Here is a 23,413-nt window from a genome sequence, read left to right on the forward strand (position 1 = left end):
AAAGTGAGGACACTAGTTGCAATACCGGAATTGTTAGCACCTCGGTGAGAAATTGAAGAGGATAGGTGTTAGTGCATGGTGAGTCTGTGTCATGTTCTGATCCCACATAATTCAAGCCTAATAGTGATAGCATGCATAGATTTGATGAGATTAATCGGGATTGATAGCCAAATGATTGCAAAGGATAAAACATGGATACTATTGTACAAAGATTTCGTATTGAGTCATAGTGTGTCGCTTGAGGACAAACAACGAATTTAAGTTGAGGGTGTTGATATAACGTGGTTTCACGGTATTATTAATACTTTTTCCTTAAGTTTAGTGTGTCCAAAAGCCTTTTTGTGTTTGGATAGTCTGGCTTGTTTTTTGATGAAGTAAAAAATTTACTGATGTAAATGGGAGTATTATATACAGAAAGTGGATAATCTCAAACATGGTCCTTAAAAGAGAGCACCCAGTCTTCCAAAACGTAAATATAGTAGGTAAAAAGTTTGACCAAAAACCAACACGCTCTTCTAATGCATAAACGAGTTTCCACATTCTTAAAAAGCTCTCGGGTTCTTTTTCTACTATAGACACGTGCGTGCCTAGGAAGCTTTTTTGCATGCTGGTTGGTATATTTCGAAAAGGTGTCGCACTATCCATGGTGTTCTTTTTTAATAAAGGAAACAGAAAATTTTCATTAACTGAGGGAATCCATGACGTATTGAAATACTATAACTTTCTGAAACAACAGGAAATATAGAATGAGAAGCTGATAACATGCAGCAGAAGTGCACCCACACTAGTTTTTGTATAGTAAATTAATAGAGAACTATCAAACTCTGAAAAGCACTTAAGGATTATTAGTACCTTTCCATGCATGAGATCATCTCTCCATGAACCCCGATAAGTATCACCATTATTGAAGTAAAATGTACCCAACCCTGACTTCTTCCCGTAGTGCCACATACCATCGTATTTGCTTCCATCTTCAAGAGACAGGCAGCCCTATAAAATTCAAAATTCACTTCATCCAGACAAACACGAGAAAAAAAAATATACTCATCATCCCAATGTTGAGCGGCAGGGTCCATAGCATTAAGGTCAATGCATCTAAGTTACAGAGTGAATTAAGATAACGATTTTTTTGAAAATAAATTTACGTACTGCTAAAGTATATTAAAAGCACTACAAATCATAAAATTTTATGTTAAAAATATTCAAAAAGATGTTTCATAATACTTCGGACCAGAAAACAAGTTTTCTGAGACTGTAATAGATAGATCAAAGTACCTTTCCTTCAGGGAGGCCTCCTTCAATGCGACCTCTGTATATACCTCCCCTGTATTTCATTTCAACTACAGGGATCCACTTCTTTTTTGAATCCCGTTCAGCTTCCTGAGTATGATGATAAAAAATAAATTTAACTTTGCATCAAAACTCTCCAACATAATTCTACCTTGTCATACAACCATTCAACACACTAAGATGTCTAGCTTCCTCTATACATGAATAAATTTGAGGTGGAGGGAGGAGGAAATGGCTCTGGTGCCATGTCCTGCAGCTTAAACGATGGACAAGCACCAAAACACAAATGCAAAACCAAAGGATTTTTTAGAAAAAGAGTATGATGCCAGATTGAATAGCAAGAGAAATAGCTTCTGTAAGTAACGTGAGAGCTACAATTAGAACTAGACATATAGTACAGTCTTTACTTTTCTAGTTAATTGGAGTAAGGTTATACAGCTGGTGTGACAGTGAGCTTTGGCTTTGTAAAGTTGTTACACTTGGTGATTAATAAAATAATAGTAACGATAAAAAAGAGATGCTATTTACCAGCATAGAGGCTGCCCGAGTAGTCAGAACTCCTTTCCTTTTTGGGGCACTGGCATAGCTTTTTTCAATTAAGGGAAGGTTGGAGTTGTAAACATCGGAAATAATTTCGCTGTAATCTTCATCTACTTCATCCTGAGATAGATTTGAGATATCTCTAGGCTGTGCACCTGTACTTTCTTCAGATTTCCTCCTCGAATTTCTTGAGTTTGAGGAACCTGCACTAGTTTGCAACTGTTCTTTATGCTTTACACCAACTGGAAGTTTGTAGGTGCTGGTATTGTCAACCGTGTTTTTGGCTTCCGAGTTTTCAGTCCCTTCTGTAGCTAAGCCTTCTAAAGTGTCTTTTCCTGGACCCGGATTCCATCTTGTGAGCAGCTCTCTTTTGAAAACAAGAGGTGCTGCAAAATTCAATCTGGTCAGGATTTCACTATTCCATTATAAGCTCATAACTTTGTTGTCCACTTTCATCTTATTGCAATTGATGAATATCTATTGCATTCATGTCAAGATGCTACTGCATGAAAATAATTATGTACCTTCAGTTGCAACATCAGAATTTGACAGTTCAATCTTCCTTTCATCAGAGACATTATTATAATCTCTGCATAGCAACAAACTTTCTCTAAGAGCAAGCACAATAAGTCGTCCAAGAATGATTTAAGCAAAGGTGAACTTAGATAGTTCTAAAAGAGTAGAAAAAGACCTCAAAAAGGATGTTTCTTCACCATTGGTAGGAAATAATGCCGGCAGTTCCCCAGAATAGATGGACATATCCTCAGGTGTATTATCCATAGAAACAAATTCTGCCATATCAGAAGTTTCTGGACTCTCATCAATTTCACTCTCTTTGGCAGTTAGAAGTGGTGGATCTGGCTTCTTAAGGATATTAAAAATGAAAGGAATATGTTGCGCTAGTCTAGAAAATAAGCTACTTTTTTCAGATGGTTCCTGTGTAGCGTACCTATGAATAATAAATACTCAAGAATTAGGATTTTTAGATAGTAGTGCGAATTCGCTAAAAGAACAGGTTAAACTCTATAGCAAATCATTTGATATAACATCTGAAGTGAATAGTGTGCCAACAAATAATAGAACCAGACAGAAAGAAACACACAGTATACAGGCACACAAACAAAACCAAAAAGGCAAGAGGATACAATTCCAGTATCTTGATATCAACCAATAGCAGGCACTAGACATTCACTGATTAGTCAGTACGCACATAAAAAATATATTTTGCCGGAAATATTTTTTTTAAACCAAAGCACCAAGGAAAAATCAGAGCTTCAATATAGTTATATATGTCAGATATGGTGTGTTCTTAAAACCAATGTGCGGTAAAATAACCAACGACGGACTCTCGTAGTTTCTTGTCCTACGATTTCTGTTACTACTTGTTAATTCATGTGCTTCAGTTATCGCATTTATATGGCTATTGCCTATTGTTACTATTCCTTGTTTTTTGAATGCTCTATAATGTTTTCCCCTATTATTTGTTATGTCCTCTTTACTTATGTATATTTTTTTCAAACTACTTCGATATGTGTTACCTGAGCTAAGATCTTTCTAAAACAACCTCTCTACCCCCACGAGGGAGGAGTAAGCTCTGCGTACACTCTACCCTTCCAAGACCCCACATATGGGATAACACTGGTTATGTTGTTGTTGTCCCTTTGATAAGTTACTCTCTTAACCATCTTGTACAGAACAATTACAGCTCAGTCCACAATCATCATCATCATCCCACCACCCACACATCCCAGGTGATTGCCACCCCTACCCTATATTAAGGAGATCAATTCATATAATGCGCATTCATGAAGTGCCATAAGCAAATTAGAGGAGGATCTATTTGTAGAGTAGCAAGCCCTAAACAAGATAGATCTCATGAAACAAATATAACTACTCTTAACAAAAAGATGAGGATAGATTTTGGCTCAGCATTCATTTAACAACTTACCCACATGTCACTACAGTAGTAACTATTAAATTTGGCTCCAAATTGGCTTCCTGGACAATTGATATCACAATGTCTCCATTACATCCAGTAGTTTGGCGAAACGTGCGCAAGATGTTACGCACATCACTAAAATTTACAACACCTGAACTAGCAATGATGCATATAACCACACCATTTGACCCCTGAGAAAGAACATAAGCAAAGAGGATAAAGGCGTCAAAATGGAGGTCAGAAGACCACAAGGTCTAGAGAGAGAGAGTCAGATAGAGAGAGAAACCATACTGGCTTACAGGAAATGCCTTCAATAAAACTAGTGAAAAGTGATTAAGTTAAAAGGATATAATAAACTTGATTGAAGTCATAAGTCCAAAGCAGGAATTACTAGCTGTAAGTGTGGATGGATGGGAACCGAAAGCATATACTCTGACAAATAGTTGAACTATTTCTGACCTTCACTCCCAAATCAAGGAACGGGCAGTCGTATACAGCTCGCAGAATTGAAGTTTCGACATTGTAGCCAGCTCCAAATCCAGTTTTTGCCTCTTTGTAGCTTTCAAGAATCTGCAAATAATCACTTTAGCCTTTAATTTGAGCAGACAAAAAAATTAAGAAAAAGTATGAAGTTCCGCAACAGAATCTTCAAATTTCATGAGAGAGGGGTCCAATTTAAGAACTTTTGGATTGAAATGGTCCATTTTTTTATTTAGAGTATATTACTTCAACATCCACTATTTCTTCTTCTGCTCACCAATAAGAATTAATTCAATTTGTCTGAATACAAGGTGAATAAGTTACTGTCTCCCCACTTGTGGGACTACACTGCGTATTTTGTTGTTGTTGTCTGAATACAAGGTGAATGAATTTACTTTCTGTTCTTTCTCCTCCTCATGAATCTTCTTCTCCTTTTCTTCAATTTTTCTTCCTTCTTTCCATTCTTCCAAAAAAATTTATCTCAACTCTTATTTTTTTCATGAAATCATCTGAACTCCTATAAAGCGACTCCTTTTCTAAGAACTAACAGAAGGTGCAATTTTCAACCTTTACAAAAGTTGAAAGACAACCAAAAGTATTGCCTCTAGAGCAAAGAAAATTTACTAAGTTGTACATAACCGCGATTTCCAAGGATAAGAACTACTAGCGATGACACACTCCAAATAAAATCTATGTTATCAGCAATTCAACTTACTACGTAAAATAAGATTATAGTTCTTACTTTTATTAGCTCTGGACCACTCAGTTCTTTTGTACCACAATCTGTCGCATCTAGAAGCTTTATGTGGTCCTCCTGTTATTGTTGCAATTTTACAGACAGACAGATATTAGATAAATTCATTAATCAAAAGTTGTACAAGCACTAAGAAAACAAGAGCCAGAAAGCAGTAAAAAGAAGAAAAGGAAAAGAGAGGAAAAAAGAATCAAGAGATTTATTGGAGAAAAAAACAACTTACAGACATAAGAATTGAAATGGCATTAACAGCCATTAGAACAGCATTATATGAAGTCTTCAAAGCTTCATCAAGAGTTAAAAGATCTTTTTTGAGAAGACCATCAGTGTCAATAACTGCAAACCCAAATTAAAAAACATCACAATCTGGGAACTATGGCAGAGTTGCTAACAGACTCTTCTTTCTATAAAGTAATAAATTTTGTTAGAAGTTTGGGCATAAAAACACCCGCATACAAGAATACCCAGTAAAACCTAAAAAGGATATGATTCTCTACAAACAACACCCAATCTTCAAAAAAACGTCATATTATGCATTCAAGAATTAAAGGTATTCCAGAATAGCTGAACCATTACTGGCAAAGCTGTTAATTTTCACAAATAATCAATTTAATTGATCTCAATGACACTTGTAGTCATGCAAAGCTTTAACAGCAAGTAATTAAAGTAATGACAAAGTAGACATGTGCTCGTTAAGACTTCTAATGGATGAGTGTGCACTAAAATAACAGTGTAGAAGCAAGGACCTCCCCTATGATATTAGTATCGGCAAATTTGTATGAACTGCAGATAAGCTTATACTGTAATATGTGAAGTTCAACTGACCTATACAAACAGTTGCATGCTTTTGAAGTTTGTCAATCAAATCCGTGACCTGTAAGTAGGATGAACCATCAAGAATATTGGTCAAAGACAAGGCTGGTAATACTGTGAAAAGCATTCGAAAACTGAAACTCAACTAAGGAAAATCAAATTCCAAACACAAACATCTTTAATAGTGCCTAATGTATTTTCAACATAAATAAACCCCAACTTTCTTGAACTTCTAGAAGTGTCCTCCATTCCATCAAAGATAAAGATAGAAGTAAAATGAAATAAAACGGGCACCTAAAGCCATTTGTAGGTCTACCATGTTTCTTTCTTTTTTTTTGTGAATCAGTAGGTCTACCTGGAATACTATTATTGATCATCTTAAAAAAAACTATTATTGATAAAGGTGGCATATCTGTTGTATATTGATCTGTTTTAATCCGAAAATGAGAAAGCATTGATCAGTTTTCCCCATTAGATAACATAATGCATGATGCACTACGGCTATATCCTTAGATGTTCTTGCCTACCTATACCACCATAGCATATGACCTACAATATAGTACACCGTGTTTATGACTTCAAGTTGTTTATGCATGAACACATTAAATAAAACACCATCTCAATAGGTTATCAATGTTTTGACAGGTATGACATATACAATATGTGTATCTCGAGCATCTTCATTACTTTAAAGTAGAACAACAAACTGCTTAGTCCATACAACATTGTCAAATGGCTCGTATTCTTTACAACCAATGAGGATTTAAATATAAAATTGCTTCCATCATGAATCAACTTTGTTGTTTGCATTTTTTCGCCTAATATCCTTCCACAAAAAGATCTATTCAGCAGCATCATTTCCCAAAACAAAAGTATAATACCTCATCATAGCGCCTTCGTCCTTCAAAGCTGAAAGGTTTCAGAATGATGCCGATGGCTAGTCCATTTCTGGACTTTAATTTCCTTATAATATCAAGTGCTGGGACATGATCGGTGCCATAAGCTGCACTAGCCACCTAAAGAAGCAACAAGGAAAACAACAATTTCGGCTAAAAAGAACATACAATTAAAGCAACGAAAATTGAGATGGTGAAAAAGAAAATGTTTTCTTTACAAATCTTCTAGATTTTCATTTCCTTTCATACTAGCACAGGCATAGTTTCTCAAAGAAGTTACTGCCCCCAATTAAAAGTTGTAAGACTCTAGACAAATATTTCATTTTGACTTCATCATTACTAAGTGAAGCCAATTCAACTTCTTCCGTTCTTATTTTGCCAATGGTTTCATTCAATACTCTCAAAAATTCGAAAAAATACGATTCTGACTTATCTATCGAACTGTTCAATAGGACAGCCTCTATTTGAAAGCAAAAGGTAAATCAGAGGCAAAACAGATTTCTGTGTCTCTTTAGCTACAAAAACTTGAGGTCTCTTAAGGTAGAAATCATTCACATTTCTTCACAAGAAAGTTTCGACCCTGAACATAAAGTAGCATTGTAGCTAGAGACATTCAAAAGCAACAATATAGAGCTTAATAGTTCAAGCATTGTTGGTCATAGTAGCGTTGTGTAGCTTGTGACTTAAGTTATGCCAGCGCTTGGTTCAGTGGTTTATCAAGGTACCTCTCAGCAACTCAAATTGGAGGATTGATCAGGTTATGACTACAGCACATGTTCCAAAATTCTTTTAGGTTTAAAACGGCACTTGTTAACTCAGAGAGATAGGAGGAAGTACAGTAAATCATATAAGTCAAATTGCTTACTCTTTGAAACATGTTCTAAGATTTATAACATCAGTTTCTAGTGCTGCAGCTTCTGCAAATACCTTAAGGAAGAAATCAAGGAAAGATTCCTAATGTTTCTCTCCTTTCACCTCTTTGTTACTCATCTGCTGCAATTTTGGACATATTTCAGATATGATTTCTTAGATATCCATATAAACCTTATGATGAAGTCTAAGCAGTAGAAAATCATTGAAGCCCCTGCATATCATGCATGTGTTTGCTCTTGCCATTCTAATACAACAATACTTTAACCCTCTATATAGATGCTGAAGTTACTTTCACAATAAGCCGGGAAGTACTAGATACTAAAACTGAAGATATAGACACATGATTTTGTTCAAGAACAGAGCAAATCCTCGGTCCGTGATCTTATTCATGACCATTTACGCGCATTCCCTGACTCTTGTCCGCTACTCATGTCTGCCTTAGCGGAAAACAAAGGAACACCGTCCTATGTTACCCATCCAAGTGAGTGTTTTCATTAAATTCACATTAGATAGTACCTTTACTCAATAATCACTGGTAATAAAAGGAGATCTTAGGGATAAGAGTTGAGGAATGTACAAACAAGTATAACTGCTTTGGAACATGAATTTATTGCTGATGGAACTTCCACAATTCTTGAAGAAACATCTGCAAAAGAAGTTATGAGAACAGCTTAAGTTCATAACAGATAGAAGGGGAGGAGGCAGCAAAGAACAAGATAGACAAGAACAGTAGTTGGACAATCTTAGAGCTTGGCTCATGACTCATCTTAAAAGGTATCAAGAAATTTTAAAGCTGCATAAGGATCTCTTGGCATGGGGAAGAATCTAAGCATCAAACCCACCACCTTAAGGCATTGACTGGAATTGCTCAAGATGTTTATTAACTTCTTCGAGAACTCTTGCATAATCCATGTGGGATAATAACTATTTTTTTCCAGATGAAGTAAGAATATTATAAACAAAAGAGCATTAACTTCCGTATACAAAGGTATTACCAACAAGTAAAAAATCATTCAAAAATAAATGATTTCCTACGAAAGCCACCCCGATCATCTATACAAAAAGTAACTTCATGGGTGCACCAGAAAAAACTAAAGGAAAAAGAGGCTATTTCTCAAGTGTACAACATCTTCTATTTCATCAAAAGCTCTCTTGTTCCTCTCTCTCCATATGGTCCATATCAGTGCTAAAGGTGCAACTTTACATGCCCTGCATCTCCTCCACCGTCTTCTAAAAACCCAGCCTAAACATATTTTCTTTCACAGTTCTCGGCATTACCCACTCAATAGCAAACCATCTCATCAGCTCCCCCCATAATAAAGATGCTACCCCGCAATATAAGAGTAGGTGATATACGTGGGGTAGCTATATAATTACGATGAAAGCAACTGGGTAGCAACTTTTACTTTTCTTCTCATTAAGTGCTTGAAAACAACCACGTAATCCCCAGACAACTTCCATATCAAGAAGAATACTATTTTGAGCAAGAAGATGGAACAGGGAGAACAGAAAGGAAAAACAACAAAATAAAACATTTCACCTTCTATAGGCACTTTCTCTTGTAATAGCACCTTCTCAGAGTCTTTCACAAGAACATTCCTGTACATAACATCACAAGAACATCGGCAACATTTCAGAAATTAATACTGCATAATTATGTTTCACACGAGTAGCTTTGAGAAAGCATTACATTCTAGGAAAAAATGAAGTCAATTTATCTTGTTACTTATCTAAAAAAGGGGCAGTTTTTTACTTTTTTCGATAATTCAAAAAATGTCATAAAATGCACAAGGATCCTCCTAAAAACATGACTAAATAGAGATTCCAATAGAAATTGCTTGCTTGCACCAAAATGAATGGAACTAGAAGAACATTCTTTTTCCTATATTATGATTTGGGTACTTCACATCAAATGCTCGTACATTTCTTCTCTTCCAGCTTTCCAAGAACTACTAATATTTTCAGCAATGACCCAATTTATATCATCTCTACAAGGCTCAACTCCCTTCACGCATCACTTGTTGGATTGCAAAGAGTTTCATGCACTTTGCACTCTGGTCCATCGGCATTCCTCCCCTTTCATAACTATTGCCATTATACAATGAAACTCAATCCATTTAATCCCAACATCCAACTAACAGAATGCTAATGAGGCTAGAAAACTGAACCATCACTATGACAAAAATAAGTAGAAAAACTGCACATTTTTCTCATTTGCTACTTTTTTGTTGAACGGGTAAGTACTACTTCTCTCCTTTGCTACTTATTGGACAACTGGTGTATGTTAGGGCAAGAAGAGGTCAAATTTAGTTCATACTAGTGTTCCTTAGTATACGGGAAGTTCCTCACAACATTGAACTTCTTAATGCTAAAACAAGGGTGGTAAGGCCATGAAAGTAATTAATTGACACTAACCTTACATGTAAATCATGTATCAGACAAGCAAGTTCAGGAATAGCCGAATAGGTATAGTGTACTAATTGCTATAGGAAGGTACAATGGATAAATGTATATATAGCATCAAAATGCAGACTTTAGCACCCCCAGGTTTATATCGCATAACTTATAGATAAGAGGATGCATAAACTATCTATTGTATTTACCACTCCCTTCGGTCCAATTATGGAACTATTTCCATCATGGAACACGCAAAATGTAAACACCATTCAACTTCCACCCCATTTTCACAGCTTTCAAGAATCAAAATTTCGTTAAAGTACTTAACTTTCAAAACTTTGATGGGATATTTTCTCCATCAAGCTAACTTCTCATCCATTACTTAACTATATCCCAAACCACAATCAAAACTAATAGCCTGTTTGAACAAGCCTCTAGGAAGCCAAAAATGCTTATTTTTATAAAGTTAAGGTGTTGGTCCAAGCTTCTAGGAAAAAAAGCAAGTGATTTGCAGTACTAGTATAAGTGTTTTCTCCCTAATCACTTTTAGAACCTTGGCAAAATCACACCATTGTATTTTACTATGGCTCCTTCACTTCCACTATTTCTTTTTTCGACCTTCTTTGAAATGTTTTTCCTTCCGTCGAGGGTCTGTCGGAAACAACCTCTTTACCTCTCAAAGGTAGGGATAATAGGGATAAGGTCCAAACACTCTACCTTCCCACACCACAAGCAAGATTACATTGAGTATGTTGTTGGCAAATCACAAATTGATGCTCTAATATTGGTTTTAAAAATGCTTTTCAAAATTGACTAGCTAATTAAAAAGAGATAATCTCTAAAAGTACTTTTTTCAAACAAAAAGTACTTTCTTTTCTGAATAAACAAACTTCAAAAGCATGGCCAAACAGGCTAAAACAATCCTACAAGTGGAGCCTGAGCAGGATAGTGTATATGCACGGCTATAACCCTACATTGACAAATAATCGGAAAAAAAAGGTACATTCAGAAAGCATACCAAAATCTCAATGCCGGAGAAAGATAAGGTGAAGCCAAGCAGAACTCAAGCAGAGCGTCTTTCCTGCTTCCAATTCCAAACACCTCCACAAACTCCGTCTCTTCCCACACATTCTTCAAACCGCCTGCCTCCGCTATATCATCATCTTCACGTTTCACTTCACAGTTATTACTATCTCTTCTGTTGAAATTCGAGTTCGTTTCCACTCGCACAGGCTTCGTACTGCAATCCACTCTAAATCTAACCTTCCGGTATGTAAATGAGCTGGAATTGAAAGGCTTCGTCGGAGAAAAAGTACACACGGCGGCGCGTGAAAATGTAGAAAGTCTCGCCGGAATCGGAAGTAGAAGGTCCATAGTAGTAAACAGAGAGCAATTGAAAAATTGGGGAAGAAGAAGAAGGTGGTGAAAAAATCTAGAAATAAATGCTAGTAAGGCCCTCAAAGTATTACCAAATACGATTTAGTCCCTTAACTCTCATCTCGATCTCCCCTCTCTCCCTTTCTCGTCCCCTTCCTTTCTATCTCTCGTCCGAAACAAATTTGGCGACAGATGACGGAAACCTCTCTTCTTCGTTTTGTCTATTCGACTTCATATTCAAATTCTTAGTATGTATGAACGAAGGAAACATGTAATATTATATTAACAGATACGATTTAATCCCTTAACTCTCGCCTCAATCTCCCATCTCTCCCTTTCTCATCCTCTTCCTTTCTATCTCTCGCCTGATACAAATTTGGCGAGAGATGGTGGAAACCTCTCTTCTTCGTTTTGTCTATTCGATTTCATATTTAAATTCTTACTGTGCATGAACGACGGAGAGATGTAATATTATATCAATCATATTTTTAAAAGAGTATACAACGTGTGATACAAAATGTGTACACTTGATATAAGCGTATTCGTTCACAATTAATAAGGTTATATTCATTGTACACTTGCTATAATTATATTTGTTGGTACACTTTATATAAAGTGAATACACGTAGAATATATACCATGATACAATTGTATTCGTTGATACACTTGAGACAAAGTAAATATACAAGGAATACATAGACTTTTGAGACAAAGTAAATATACAAGGAATACATAGACTTTTGAGACAAAGTAAATATATAAGGAATACATAGACTTGATACAATTTATTTGTTGATACGACATGATATAACTTGATACAATTGTATTTGTTGATACAAATTATATACACGTGGTACAACGAATACGACATGTATTTATCCTCTCTCTCGCCTCTCTCTTCCAAATCTCGTCACCTCTTTCCTCCTTCTCTCAGTATCGATCGTCTGTCTCCTCCTTCTAACATGTAGATATGAATCATAATTAAGTAACTATAGATATATCTCTAATTAGACCAACCTATAGTCATTTTGAAAAATTCCTCATAAAATAATAATCAACAAATTTGTGTAGAAAATGATCCAGACAACCTGATAATCAAACAATTAACGGTTAATGATTGATAACTCGGTAATCAAAATCTTATTGATTATATTATCAGTTTTGCAATTAAAAATCCGATAATTAATAAATCAAATTAATAATATTCATAACTAAATCAAATAAATCGATAAGCACATGAGTGAAATAGAATAGAAACAAATAAATAAAATAAATATACTAATAACTAGTGACTAGTATAAATGGTCATTGATCCCAAATATTGCATGGAGAATATTCGGCGAAGGGAAATAAATGTTCTTTTGATATAATTTTTTTTAGAAAGATAACTATATTAAGTGAATTTGTTACGTATTTTTTTTCGCGTGATCAATAAAAAAATGATATTTTTAAAATTATTTATATATAATTTAGATAACTACTACTATAAAAGCACAAAGGTGAAGATCGATGATGGTAGGGATTATGATTATCCTGCCTGAATAGAATTGAATATGTCTCGGATGGTCCTACACAGTTATCGTAGAAGTAGAACGGGAGGAACCACTGATTTTTACGAATGTGGGAGTGAAGATGAGGAGTATTGAAAAGTAAAAATACAATTACTACAGAATGTTATTTGTATAACTTGTTTTCCTTACTTTCGTTAGGAAAATCATTTTAATAAAATAAAAAAAATTCAATTTTTTTTTAACAAACAAACATTAAAAAAAGTTGACAAATATATTTCACCATACCAAACACAACCTAAACATTATAACAAATATTCCTCGAATATTATAACGTGAAACACAATATATCTCAAGCATATATTTGTTCTCTATGTTGTGTGTACTTATATGTCCAAATATTCCATGAAAACTACCTAGCTTAGCTAATACTAATTTATAATATATTATAATTTCCAATTACTTTTTTTTCCATTCGATATTTATTGCTCACTTTGTAATTTCGATGGCAAAAGAACTAACATGATTTAATAAATAAAAATATGTGTTCTGATTTCTAACAAATTTAATCTTTTAGATTAAATAATTACACGTTTCTTCAATAGCGATCGGCCTGAGTTTATTATGTATAAAGCTAGCCTATAAAGAAAGATGTTTCCTATTAAAATATTTTCATTTAAGGAACTAAAAACGAAAAAATTCTATTCATCCCGCCATAAATTCCGATAATAATTATCATTTCATTTTATAATCCAAACATGTACTATACATGAGGGTGATTCGAAGCCCTACACAAAATAGAAGGTCCACTTGACATATATCAATTGTAGTTTTCAATATATATATAAAACGTGTAAAGTATTAGGTCCACTTGATGTATATATCATATACTATATTATTATTATTATTATAATAATAATAATAATATATGTGTATATGGCTTTTTGGATGAGCCATGCAGCTACTTGCATTTGGTTGGATGTAATTTACCAAATATTTGTGGATCTGCAAAGTATCTTCGATTTAATTAGGCATAATATATAAATACATCTTTTATTCTTATTTAAGATGATATTTATATCTTTAATTTTGGATGTATATAAATAATTAAATAAGTAGACTCACGTATCGTACAAGACATGATTAGAACACAAATTGTCATGTAAGACACCATACGTAGATTAATTTGTGTCTATTTGTTATTGAATTCATGAATTTAGAGAGGAACAACTTGTAGTCTTTCTTTATTGTATGGTTACGTTACGTATTGTTTTGATAATGAATTGTATTATATTTTTTAAATAAATATAATGTTTGATTAGATTATCATCGATAATTTGAAGAATAAATCTATATTAAAAAAGAGTAAGGTTTATGGTAGAGCTACTATAAAAAAAAATGGATAAATAAGAACATAGATTTGTTAAATAATTAAGTAAAGAAAAAATTAAGATAATAATACCATCACACTAAGTCGACCGCTACACAAATGATACTTTTCATTATTACCTAACAATGAGTTAACAATACGATATGATAAAATTTAAAAAACAAATCAAAATAAATATTATATTTAAACTAACTAAACAACGTGTTTGGAAGGAAAGAGTCGAATATCAAAGGACACTCGGCGTCGGACGTGGCATGCCATCATCGCCTTTGGGCAGCACACACGGTCGAACGGCGTCGGGCCAGGCCCCGATGAGTAGGAGGGCGCGATTCATGTTATATATTACTCAGATTTGCGATATTTAAGAACTATTTATATAAATCTATCATCAGATAAACAAAGTTTAAAGTTCTAATAATTTTGTGCAGTTAATACTTGTATCTTGGCCTATCGAACCAAAATAAAAAAACAAAAAAGAAATTCAACAACTAAAGAAAATATTAAAAAAACTCCCAAAGTTTTGTTTGTCTTTTTTTTTTTTTTTCTAATTTAAGCTTATCTCTAGAAATAAAGGTATTTCTAATTTCCAGCAAAAATCTTCTAGAGAACTTCTTCATTAATCTACAGCTAAAAACCTTTTCATGGATCCCTGCAAAAATATACATAAAATTTTATCAACAAAATAATAATAATAATAATAATAATAATAATAATTAACAATGTGTTAAATCTACAAGCAATAGAGGATTATTGGTGTGTTTCCGTTCGAAGGAAAATGTTTTCAGGAAAATAAGTAAATTTTTTTGTCTGTTTTTTTATTTAATATTAAGCAAAAAATACTATTCTGAAATCATTTATATAAAATATAAACAAATACGATGAGAGGTGGAAGTGGATAGCTAGGGGTATAGGGTGGTGGAAAAGAGAATATGAGGTATTTCGAAAAATGCAGATGATACAATATGACGCGTTCAATTCATTTAAATTTGGATAGGCTAATGATTAGAAAATACAAAAACTCAAACAATTTGATCTTGTCAAATTCATCATATTCAAAACTTGAGTCGATAGAAAATTAAAAAAAGAACGTTGGCAAAAGTTCGACGTATTGGAGTATTACTTCTTATTTAGTCCATTTTAACCTAAATCATTTTAACACTAGTAACTCTTAGGGGTCGCTGACTCATCTATTTATCAACTTATCAACTTTTTTGAATTTGCTTAAATTCAGTTCAATAATTCATTATTTGACACTCATGTATAAATCAAATTAAATTATTCTGAACAAACAAATAAACAATTAATAATAACAAATTTATTATAATCTGACAAATAAAATCTTAAAAGGATGATTTCCGTCTCTCTCCTCTCTGCCCCCTCTCTCTCCCGTCTTTCTCCTCTCTCTGCCCCATCTCCGTCTTTCTACTCTCTGCCACATCTCTCTCCTCTCTCTGCCCTATCTCTCCCGTCTTTCTCCTCTCTCTGCCCTATCTCTCTCCCGTCTTTCTCCTCTCTCTGCCCTCTCTCTCTCCCGTCTTTCTACCTTCCGCCCCATCTCTCTCCTGTCTTTCTCCTTCCTCTTCCAGTATCACTCACCTTTCTCCAATCTCTCTCGTCTCTCTTTCCTTCTAACATATAGCTAAGAATCATAATTATACTGATATAGAAAAACTATTTCATATATTATATATCACTATATTAGAGTATCCAAAGTGCCAATAAGGCAGCACCCCGTGACTTAGTACATGCATTCACATGAAGAAAAACAGCACAATAGGGGGGCAATTGGAGAGGGACAAGACATGTAAACAACAAAGGAATATTATTATCTATACATGTACATGTGACCTTCACTCCCCACATATTCTGAAATCTGTTTTTTTGTTTTTCCACTCCGTGTTAGACATCTATTACTTAAAATCGATCTCACTAATTCAGATTCATATCGAATGTCCTATTCTAGAATAAAAGATAAAACATTTCCTACCAAAAACCATTCGACACCCAAATACTCAATCTAAAACATACTTATCATTTCACGAGAATCTTTAATAGCATAATAGCGTGTGTATATATATTTATATTACTTTTTTTTAAAAAAAAAATATTAGATAAATTGATTATTTTATAAAGTACTTTTGAAAATGGTGTGCTATGAAGTATAATCTACAGAATTAGACAAAAGAAAAACTATTCAACCAAAAAAAATTGCAGCCAAAAGGAAAGTAACAGACATACAGATTGACACTCAGACAGGCATGTTTCTACCAAAGGAAAGAACTAGTATTCAAAAAAATCACATATACTGACAGTTTAAAATCACAAGATTTTAAAATTATTTTTGATACTATATACATATTGAGTTTTTTTATAAAAAGGAGTTTTGAGGCAATGATAAAATTATCTGTGCATGTCTTATATGTCACAAGGTTCGAGTCGTGTAAGCTGTCGATAGTATTGATTGTATTATGGTAGACTTTCTATACGTCACACCCTTTACGATCTACAACTCTTTACCCTTTTTCTTTCACATGTTATAACTTTTAATTTAAAGTTACGATTTTAATTTTAAAAACTTCTTTATATATATCTTCAAACTACGTACATAATCAGTCAAATTAAAATACATTAAATGAAACACATACACACTAATATTTTAACCATGCTTAAGGACGAAAATATCTCATACATCCCTCCATATAAAACATCTAAAAATATTTTAAAGTTTCTCACGGTCAATCAAATTAAAACACATTAAAATGAAACATCATAAAAGTACCAATGTCTCAACTATGCTTAAAGATGAAAATATCTCATTCATTCCACTACATATAAAAATATTTAAATTCACAAATCTTTATATGTAAAAGTTCTGCAAGTAATCAGTCAAATTCAAATACGTAAAATGAAACAGAATGAAAATATCTCATTCATCCCATCACATATAAAAACATTTAAATTCACAATTTTTTTATATGTAAAATTTCCACAAATAATCAGTCAAAGTCAAATTAAAATACGTAAAATGAAATAGAAAAAATAATAATATTTTAATATTACCTGTACTTTTTGGTGGATGTATGTCTTATATTTACTCATTGAAAAGTGCCACCTCCAAAAGGTTGTTGATGATGATGACTTTGATTTTTTCTACTCTCAAAATTATTATTATTATTATTATTATCCAATGAACTCATTTGTTGTTGGCTGCTACTAAATCCTCCACCACCACCACTCATAGTTCTCACAATTTCTCCAACTCCAAGAAAATCTCTTGTCAACCTATTAGCTTCTTCACCCATCGCAATGTCCATTGAAAAGGGTTTACCAATCATTTGCTTCTTTTGTGGTGGTGGTTGATCATAACTATTCATCTTGTTGTTGTTGTTGGTATTGTACCCTCCTACCACTCCTCCATAGTCTTGATTCTGGTCTTGTGGACCTGTAACGTATGTTGAAAACATAATTAAGTATTAAAATAAATAAGATGTTTAGTTAAATATGTTAACATGGTATATATTAAAAGTATTTTTACGTACTTGAATCATATAAAAAAATGAACAAATTTTCAATAGTAATAACGAGGTCTAGCCATTTTCAACCGCTATGATTTAAAAAAAAGATGATCAATGTCATCGAGTTTGAAATTCCGTTGTTAGAAATGAAATTTCAAAATCTATGACGACGATAATGATTATTTTTTTAATTTCAGGAGTTGAAAAAGTGGCTATTTGTAATTTTATCAATTTTTTCATGTTTTTGGGTTGTAGAAAGAGAACAAGACTAGCGAGTAAGAAGGTTGTAATGAAGATATTATTAAATAAATAAAAATATTTTAATATTTAAACGAGATAATCATATATTTCAAGCATTAGTACTCACCGTAAGCATTAACAACTAGGCCATGAAGATGATTTCCAGCTCCCATAGGGTCCTCATGGCCGAAAACACCGCCAAAATTGACAGCTGGCGGTGGATGAAGATCAGATTTTGTCATGCTAGACGATGAACCACCAACACCAGCAACAGAGCCAAATGCTTTAAGCAATGAAGCACTAGTACTACTATTGTTGCAACTAGTAGTAGAACCCATCTGAGCCGCTTTTTGGAGGAGAGCGGTGGCTGACATAGGTGGGGCCGGTGATGATGAGACATAAAGAGAAGGAATCGATGAACTCATATGATGATGATGATGGTGATGATGATCGTTCAGAATGGTACCACTTGAGAAAATATTCGATGAATTATTTGAACCTTCACCGCTAGTGTTGTTGCTAAATTGATGAGGACTAGGAAGTAATAATCCACCAAGACCTCCAGAAATAGTGTTATTATGATCATTATCAACGATGTTGTTGTTGTTGTTGTTGTTGTTGTTATTCTGGAAGAAATTCAGGTTAAATATGCTAGAAGAACCAGTAGCAACACTCGCGTTGTTGTTGTGGAGATTGGGAAGTTGCATTAGTCCATGGATTGATGATTTGTTATTATTGATCACCCCGTAATCTTGATGACTTGTTTGATCAGCTGGAAGTTGGAAAAAGGAAGTTGAAGGACGAAAAGCTGACGAGCCAATGAGGTTGTTGTTGTTGTTGTTGTTGTTGTTGTTGTCAAACTGGTTCTGATGATGATGGTGGTGGGCCCCGCCACTAGTGTTGTTGTTGTTGCTACCTCCGAAATGAAGCATTTCATGATGATCTGGAATTTGGGAATTTAATTTCGAGAGGCCGCCTAAACTTATATTATTGTTGTTGCTACTTCCATATAAATGACTCCCAATGCTACTCAAACTTGGTGGATTTCTTGCACTTTCTTGTGCCAATGCATCACAAAAGGCTCTATGAGTGATGAAACTGTCACGCCTGCATATTTAAGTTATATATACTGTCAGTAAATCGTATTTTATATATATACTACGATCAATTCAAAAAAGAAAAATAATCAATCTAGACTTGGACTATTTATTAAAGAAGTAGAGTCCTGTGAAAAGAATGTTTTAGTCAAGTAGCTAGTAGATTTTTTTTTTTAGACAATTGATTACACCATTGAAACTTACCAAAAATGTCAATAATAAACACAAATATGGACTTGAAAATGAGTTGAATAATATAATTTTGTACAAAGTGGTCCCATACTTAGATGATTATGACAATTAAGAATCAAATAATAATAATACAAACATATAATTAATAATGGAAAAAACTTCTATATCAACTTCAACAATAATAACATACTCAGTATATTCACATATACAAATAGAGTCTAAGAACGGTGGGTCAGATACACGAACCTTAGTTCTATCCTTACGAAATAATGAAGTTCGATTACAATACACTGACTCACTACTCAAGAAAAACTTTATAAAATCAGAAGTATGAGTCCATTTTAGCTTACTGAAAATACTACATATGATAGTGAAATTTCATTGAAAAAATAGTAGGGATTGTGAAAAAAAAGGAGAAAATTCAAAGATAATAATTAATTTAATCTAAAAATAAAATAAAATATTATTTTTTAATTTTCCATGTCCGCCTCATATTAGAATTCACTATTTCAAATTTGCACCAAATGAAACCTTAAATTTTTTTCTACACTCAAATTTTATCTCTAAAACTCTAATTAAAATAGAAAATAACTCCATTCACTGAATCATATCGACGATAAAATAAAACATTATCATGAAAAGGGGTGTGGTTGAAAGAACTCTAAAAAAAACACTTAAAAAGCATCTATACAACTCAGACAAAAAAACAAACAAAAAAATTTTGAAAAAAAGACAAAAAAATAAAATAAAATTACATGGCATAGCAACACGTGAATAAGAAAAAACAGATAGCAGTAACGGTTAAAGGACGATAATTCCTAGGAAAAAAAATGACTGAAAAATTCAGATTTAAAAAAATAAATAAATTATTTGTACAATTATAATTATTTTCTACTATTTTTCCGTCTCAATTTATGTTTTCACACAATTTAACTTGACAGAAAATTTAAGAAACAATTAAACAAAACCATTCAATGGGAAAATCGTCTGATAAAACATGATTTTCCCACGTTATTTCTACGATAACCAACACTAATAAAATACACGATGAAAAATTTGGTGAAATAGCGAGAAATTTTCTACTTTTTTAGTTTTTTTTTTTAGAAAAAATGGGTAATGAAAAATATGAATATAAAATGGGATAAAAATAATAATAATACTTTAGTAGTAGTACAAGCAAATAAAAAGATCCAAAGACAAAAACAAAACCTATTAGAAAAAAGACAAAAAGGTAAAATAAAAAAAATAAATTGATAGTCCAAAAAGAATATGTAACTGTTGGAAAAGCTGGAAATAACTTTTTTCCATTAATTAAAGTATTTTTTAAAAAACTTTTTTTATCACTTTTGGGGAATCTAAAAGCCCTAAAATCAAAGAAGATAGTCATAGCTATATATTTTCACTTGAGCTATTATAATCCTCATCATTGTTAGTACCAAAATTGGGTGTGTAGCCATAATTTTTTTAAAAATAAAATCTAATCTCGATCGTGATATTTTTCTCTAACAATTTAAACTTTTAAGCGAAATGATCGTATGTATCACAAGTGATTTTAGTAGCACAAATCGTAAGTACACAAAACAAACAAAAATCAAGAAACTCTCTTTTTACTACTAGAAATTCGCGATTTTTTTCATATAAACTCCTATCACATTTTCCACGATTTTAGTGATGACGTATTCTTGAACTCTATCTACCATACGATTTAATTTTTCAGATGAAATGACTAATATATACATAAACTTTGAGAAAAAGAGGTGCCACAATCACATGATTGTTAATTAGAACCAAAATAAATATCCATAAATTAATTTATTTTTTTAAAAAAACTTATATTATTCATATTCGATCATATCAACAAATTAAAACTTTTAAACGAGACAGTTAATACTATAGACTTCAAGAAAAGGTTACCACAATGGCAAAATCACATGATTGTTTATTAGTACCAAAATGGGATCCAAAAAAACCCTCATTTTTACCTATATATATATATATATCCTTTCACTTAAATTTTTACACGAGACGATTACTACATACATAATTTGAAAAAAGGGTGCTACAATCACATATCAGCACATAAACATTTAGACGAGACGATTACTACATACCTTAAGAAAAGGGTGTCACAATCACATACTAGCATATAAACTTTTAGACGAGAAGATCGCTACATACCTTGAGAAAAGGGTGCCACAATCACATATAAACACATAAACTCTTAGACGAGACAATTACTACATAAAAGAGTGCCACAACCACATATCAGCATATAAACATTTAGACGAGACAATCACTACATACCTCGAGAAAAGGGTGCCACAATCACATCGATATTCGCGCGTACCGCAAGTCTTAGTATGAGCTTTCCAATCAGATTGGACAGCATACTTCTTGGAACACTTCTCACACTTGTATTTTTTTTCACCATGTTTTCTTGAATAATGTTTCTTAATCCCAGTAAGATCACCAAGTGCTCTTGAAGGTTCATGATGTACACAACTTGGCTCAGGGCACAAATAAACTTTTCTCTTAACCTCTTTTGTACTCTTTTGTTTTAATTTCCAAGGCAAATTATGTCCTCTTCTATGTAGTTGTAAATTTTGTTCTCTTTGAAAACCTTTGTTGCATACCTCACATACAAACCTATTTGTTGCCATTAGGGTCTTGGGAGATAGTGCTATTATTTCTGCATCTGGATCTGAAAAAAAAATTAACAAAAATAAATAAACAAATAATAGGAATTAATTTATGTTGTTCAGATACTTCAAAGAAAAAAAATGTTGTCATATGTGTATCGAATTGATAAAAAAAAAAGGTAAAGGTTTTAGAGGGTTAATTCAACAAATTACACTCTAACTATTTTTGTTGTTGAAGATTTCGAGAAGGATATATTTAGAAAATTTATGTTGTTAGGTTGTTGTTCGAACCCTTTAATAAATATTTGGAATAAATGTATCAAGTTCTTCAAAAATTCAATAGTTGAAGATTTCGAGCATCATATATCTAGAAAATTTATATTGCTGAAATTCTTTAAAAATAGCGCCGCCACCGTAACCAAAAAAAAATGTTTGACATAAATATATCAAATTCTTCAAAAATTGATTTGAAGATTCCGAGCAACATATATCTAGAAAATTTATGTTGCTGAAATTCTTTAAAAATAGTGCCTCCACCATAACAAAAATAAATGTTTGACATAAATATATCAAATTCTTCAAAAATTGATTTGAAGATTCCGAGCAACATATCTAGAAAATTTATGTTGCTGGAATTCTTTAAAAATAGCGCCGCCACCATAACAAATCTTCAAAAAATGAGTAGCTTTTTCAGGATTCGATATATAATCGACAGTAATACTTTTAAAGAGTCTGAACAAAATAGAAAATTTAGATCAAAAAGTGTATAAAGTGGTTTTTTTTCCTCCTTGCATAAAACTCATGAATTCCCTTTCAAAGATTGACTAGGGTTTCTTTTTTCTTCTTTGTAAAGTTGAATTTACTATCAAATCACCTTCTTTTTTTCATGAAAAAAAGGAAAAATTCAAACCCCCTTTTTTAAAAATTATTTTTTATTAAAAAAAAAAACTTTTAGTATATATATATAAGATACTTGCTTGGTGTTCCAGGCTGATTTCTTCTCTTTTTTGTTGCTTGTTGTTGTGATTGAATTGTTGATGAAGAAGGCGGTTCGCCATGATGTTGTTGTTGTTGTTGTTGATGATGAAGAAGAACTTCGTGTTGTTGTTGTTGTTGCTGTTGTTGTTGTTCTTCTCTCATTGCAAGAAACATAATTGATGAAGGTTCTCCTGACATTTTTCTTGAATTCACTCAAAAAAAATGAATTCAAGAAAAAATAATTCCCCTTACAAACCTTATCTTCAAAAACAAAAACAAAAAATAAAATAAAATTATTGCTAATTAATTAGCAAAACTTTTTTTTTTTTTGAGCTAATGAAAATGAGTGAATGAGTGAGTGAGAGTGAGAGGAAAAAAAAAAAAGAGAGAGCTAAGAATTATCCCATGGTGAGAGAGCAACTTGCTATAAATGAAATTTTTTCTAAAAAGATGCCAATGAGGTTTTTTCTTCTATGTTTCTTCTAGGTGTCATAT

At 32.7% G+C, this 23,413-nt stretch overlaps 2 protein-coding genes across 3 annotated transcripts in view; both read right to left on the reverse strand.

Annotated features, from left to right (window-relative positions):
• Positions 1-11,498, reverse strand: part of LOC107008581 (protein ACCUMULATION AND REPLICATION OF CHLOROPLASTS 3) — a 17,842-nt gene extending 6,344 nt beyond the window's left edge. Inside the window, exons 1-14 of the mRNA XM_015207681.2 lie at positions 11,001-11,498; positions 9,126-9,184; positions 8,167-8,231; positions 6,698-6,832; positions 5,829-5,877; positions 5,227-5,339; positions 4,992-5,063; positions 4,229-4,339; positions 3,779-3,960; positions 2,522-2,779; positions 2,355-2,419; positions 1,819-2,216; positions 1,276-1,380; positions 853-990 (exon numbers count right to left, since the gene is read on the reverse strand). Of these exons, the coding sequence (XP_015063167.1) occupies positions 853-990; positions 1,276-1,380; positions 1,819-2,216; positions 2,355-2,419; positions 2,522-2,779; positions 3,779-3,960; positions 4,229-4,339; positions 4,992-5,063; positions 5,227-5,339; positions 5,829-5,877; positions 6,698-6,832; positions 8,167-8,231; positions 9,126-9,184; positions 11,001-11,356 (2,106 nt within the window). The 5' untranslated portion in view covers positions 11,357-11,498. The remainder of the gene's footprint in view (positions 1-852; positions 991-1,275; positions 1,381-1,818; positions 2,217-2,354; positions 2,420-2,521; positions 2,780-3,778; positions 3,961-4,228; positions 4,340-4,991; positions 5,064-5,226; positions 5,340-5,828; positions 5,878-6,697; positions 6,833-8,166; positions 8,232-9,125; positions 9,185-11,000) is intronic.
• Positions 11,499-14,648: 3,150 nt separating this feature from the next.
• LOC107008266 (protein indeterminate-domain 4, chloroplastic-like) lies at positions 14,649-23,397 on the reverse strand. Of its 2 annotated transcripts, none has more exons than XM_015207227.2 (5): positions 22,918-23,397; positions 21,606-22,002; positions 18,140-19,119; positions 17,318-17,699; positions 14,649-14,906 (listed from the first exon to the last, which is right to left on the reverse strand). In XM_015207227.2, exons 1-4 carry the CDS (start codon positions 23,114-23,116, stop codon positions 17,353-17,355), a joined length of 1,923 nt encoding a protein of 640 aa, XP_015062713.2. In that variant the 5' UTR covers positions 23,117-23,397; the 3' UTR covers positions 14,649-14,906; positions 17,318-17,352. The 2 variants fall into 2 exon arrangements, with proteins under 2 accessions (XP_015062713.2, XP_015062712.2); XM_015207226.2 differs by having other exon boundaries at positions 22,914-23,397.
• Positions 23,398-23,413: the final 16 nt, after the last annotated feature.

The sequence above is a fragment of the Solanum pennellii genome, chromosome 1 (genome assembly GCF_001406875.1).
Source record: "Solanum pennellii chromosome 1, SPENNV200".
In the NCBI taxonomy this organism is placed as follows: Eukaryota; Viridiplantae; Streptophyta; class Magnoliopsida; order Solanales; family Solanaceae; genus Solanum; species Solanum pennellii.

Bases quoted from the DNA above. Each gene is read 5' to 3' on its own strand.
- LOC107008266 (XM_015207227.2), bottom strand. From the start codon at position 23,116: ATGTCAGGAGAACCTTCATCAATTATGTTTCTTGCAATGAGAGAAGAA. The intron at 22,003-22,917 runs GCAAGTATCTTA...TTTTTTTTTCAG, and splicing joins AAATCAGCCTGGAACACCAA to ATCCAGATGCAGAAATAATA. The intron at 17,700-18,139 runs GTGAGTACTAAT...CATACGTTACAG, and splicing joins CCTAGTTGTTAATGCTTACG to GTCCACAAGACCAGAATCAA.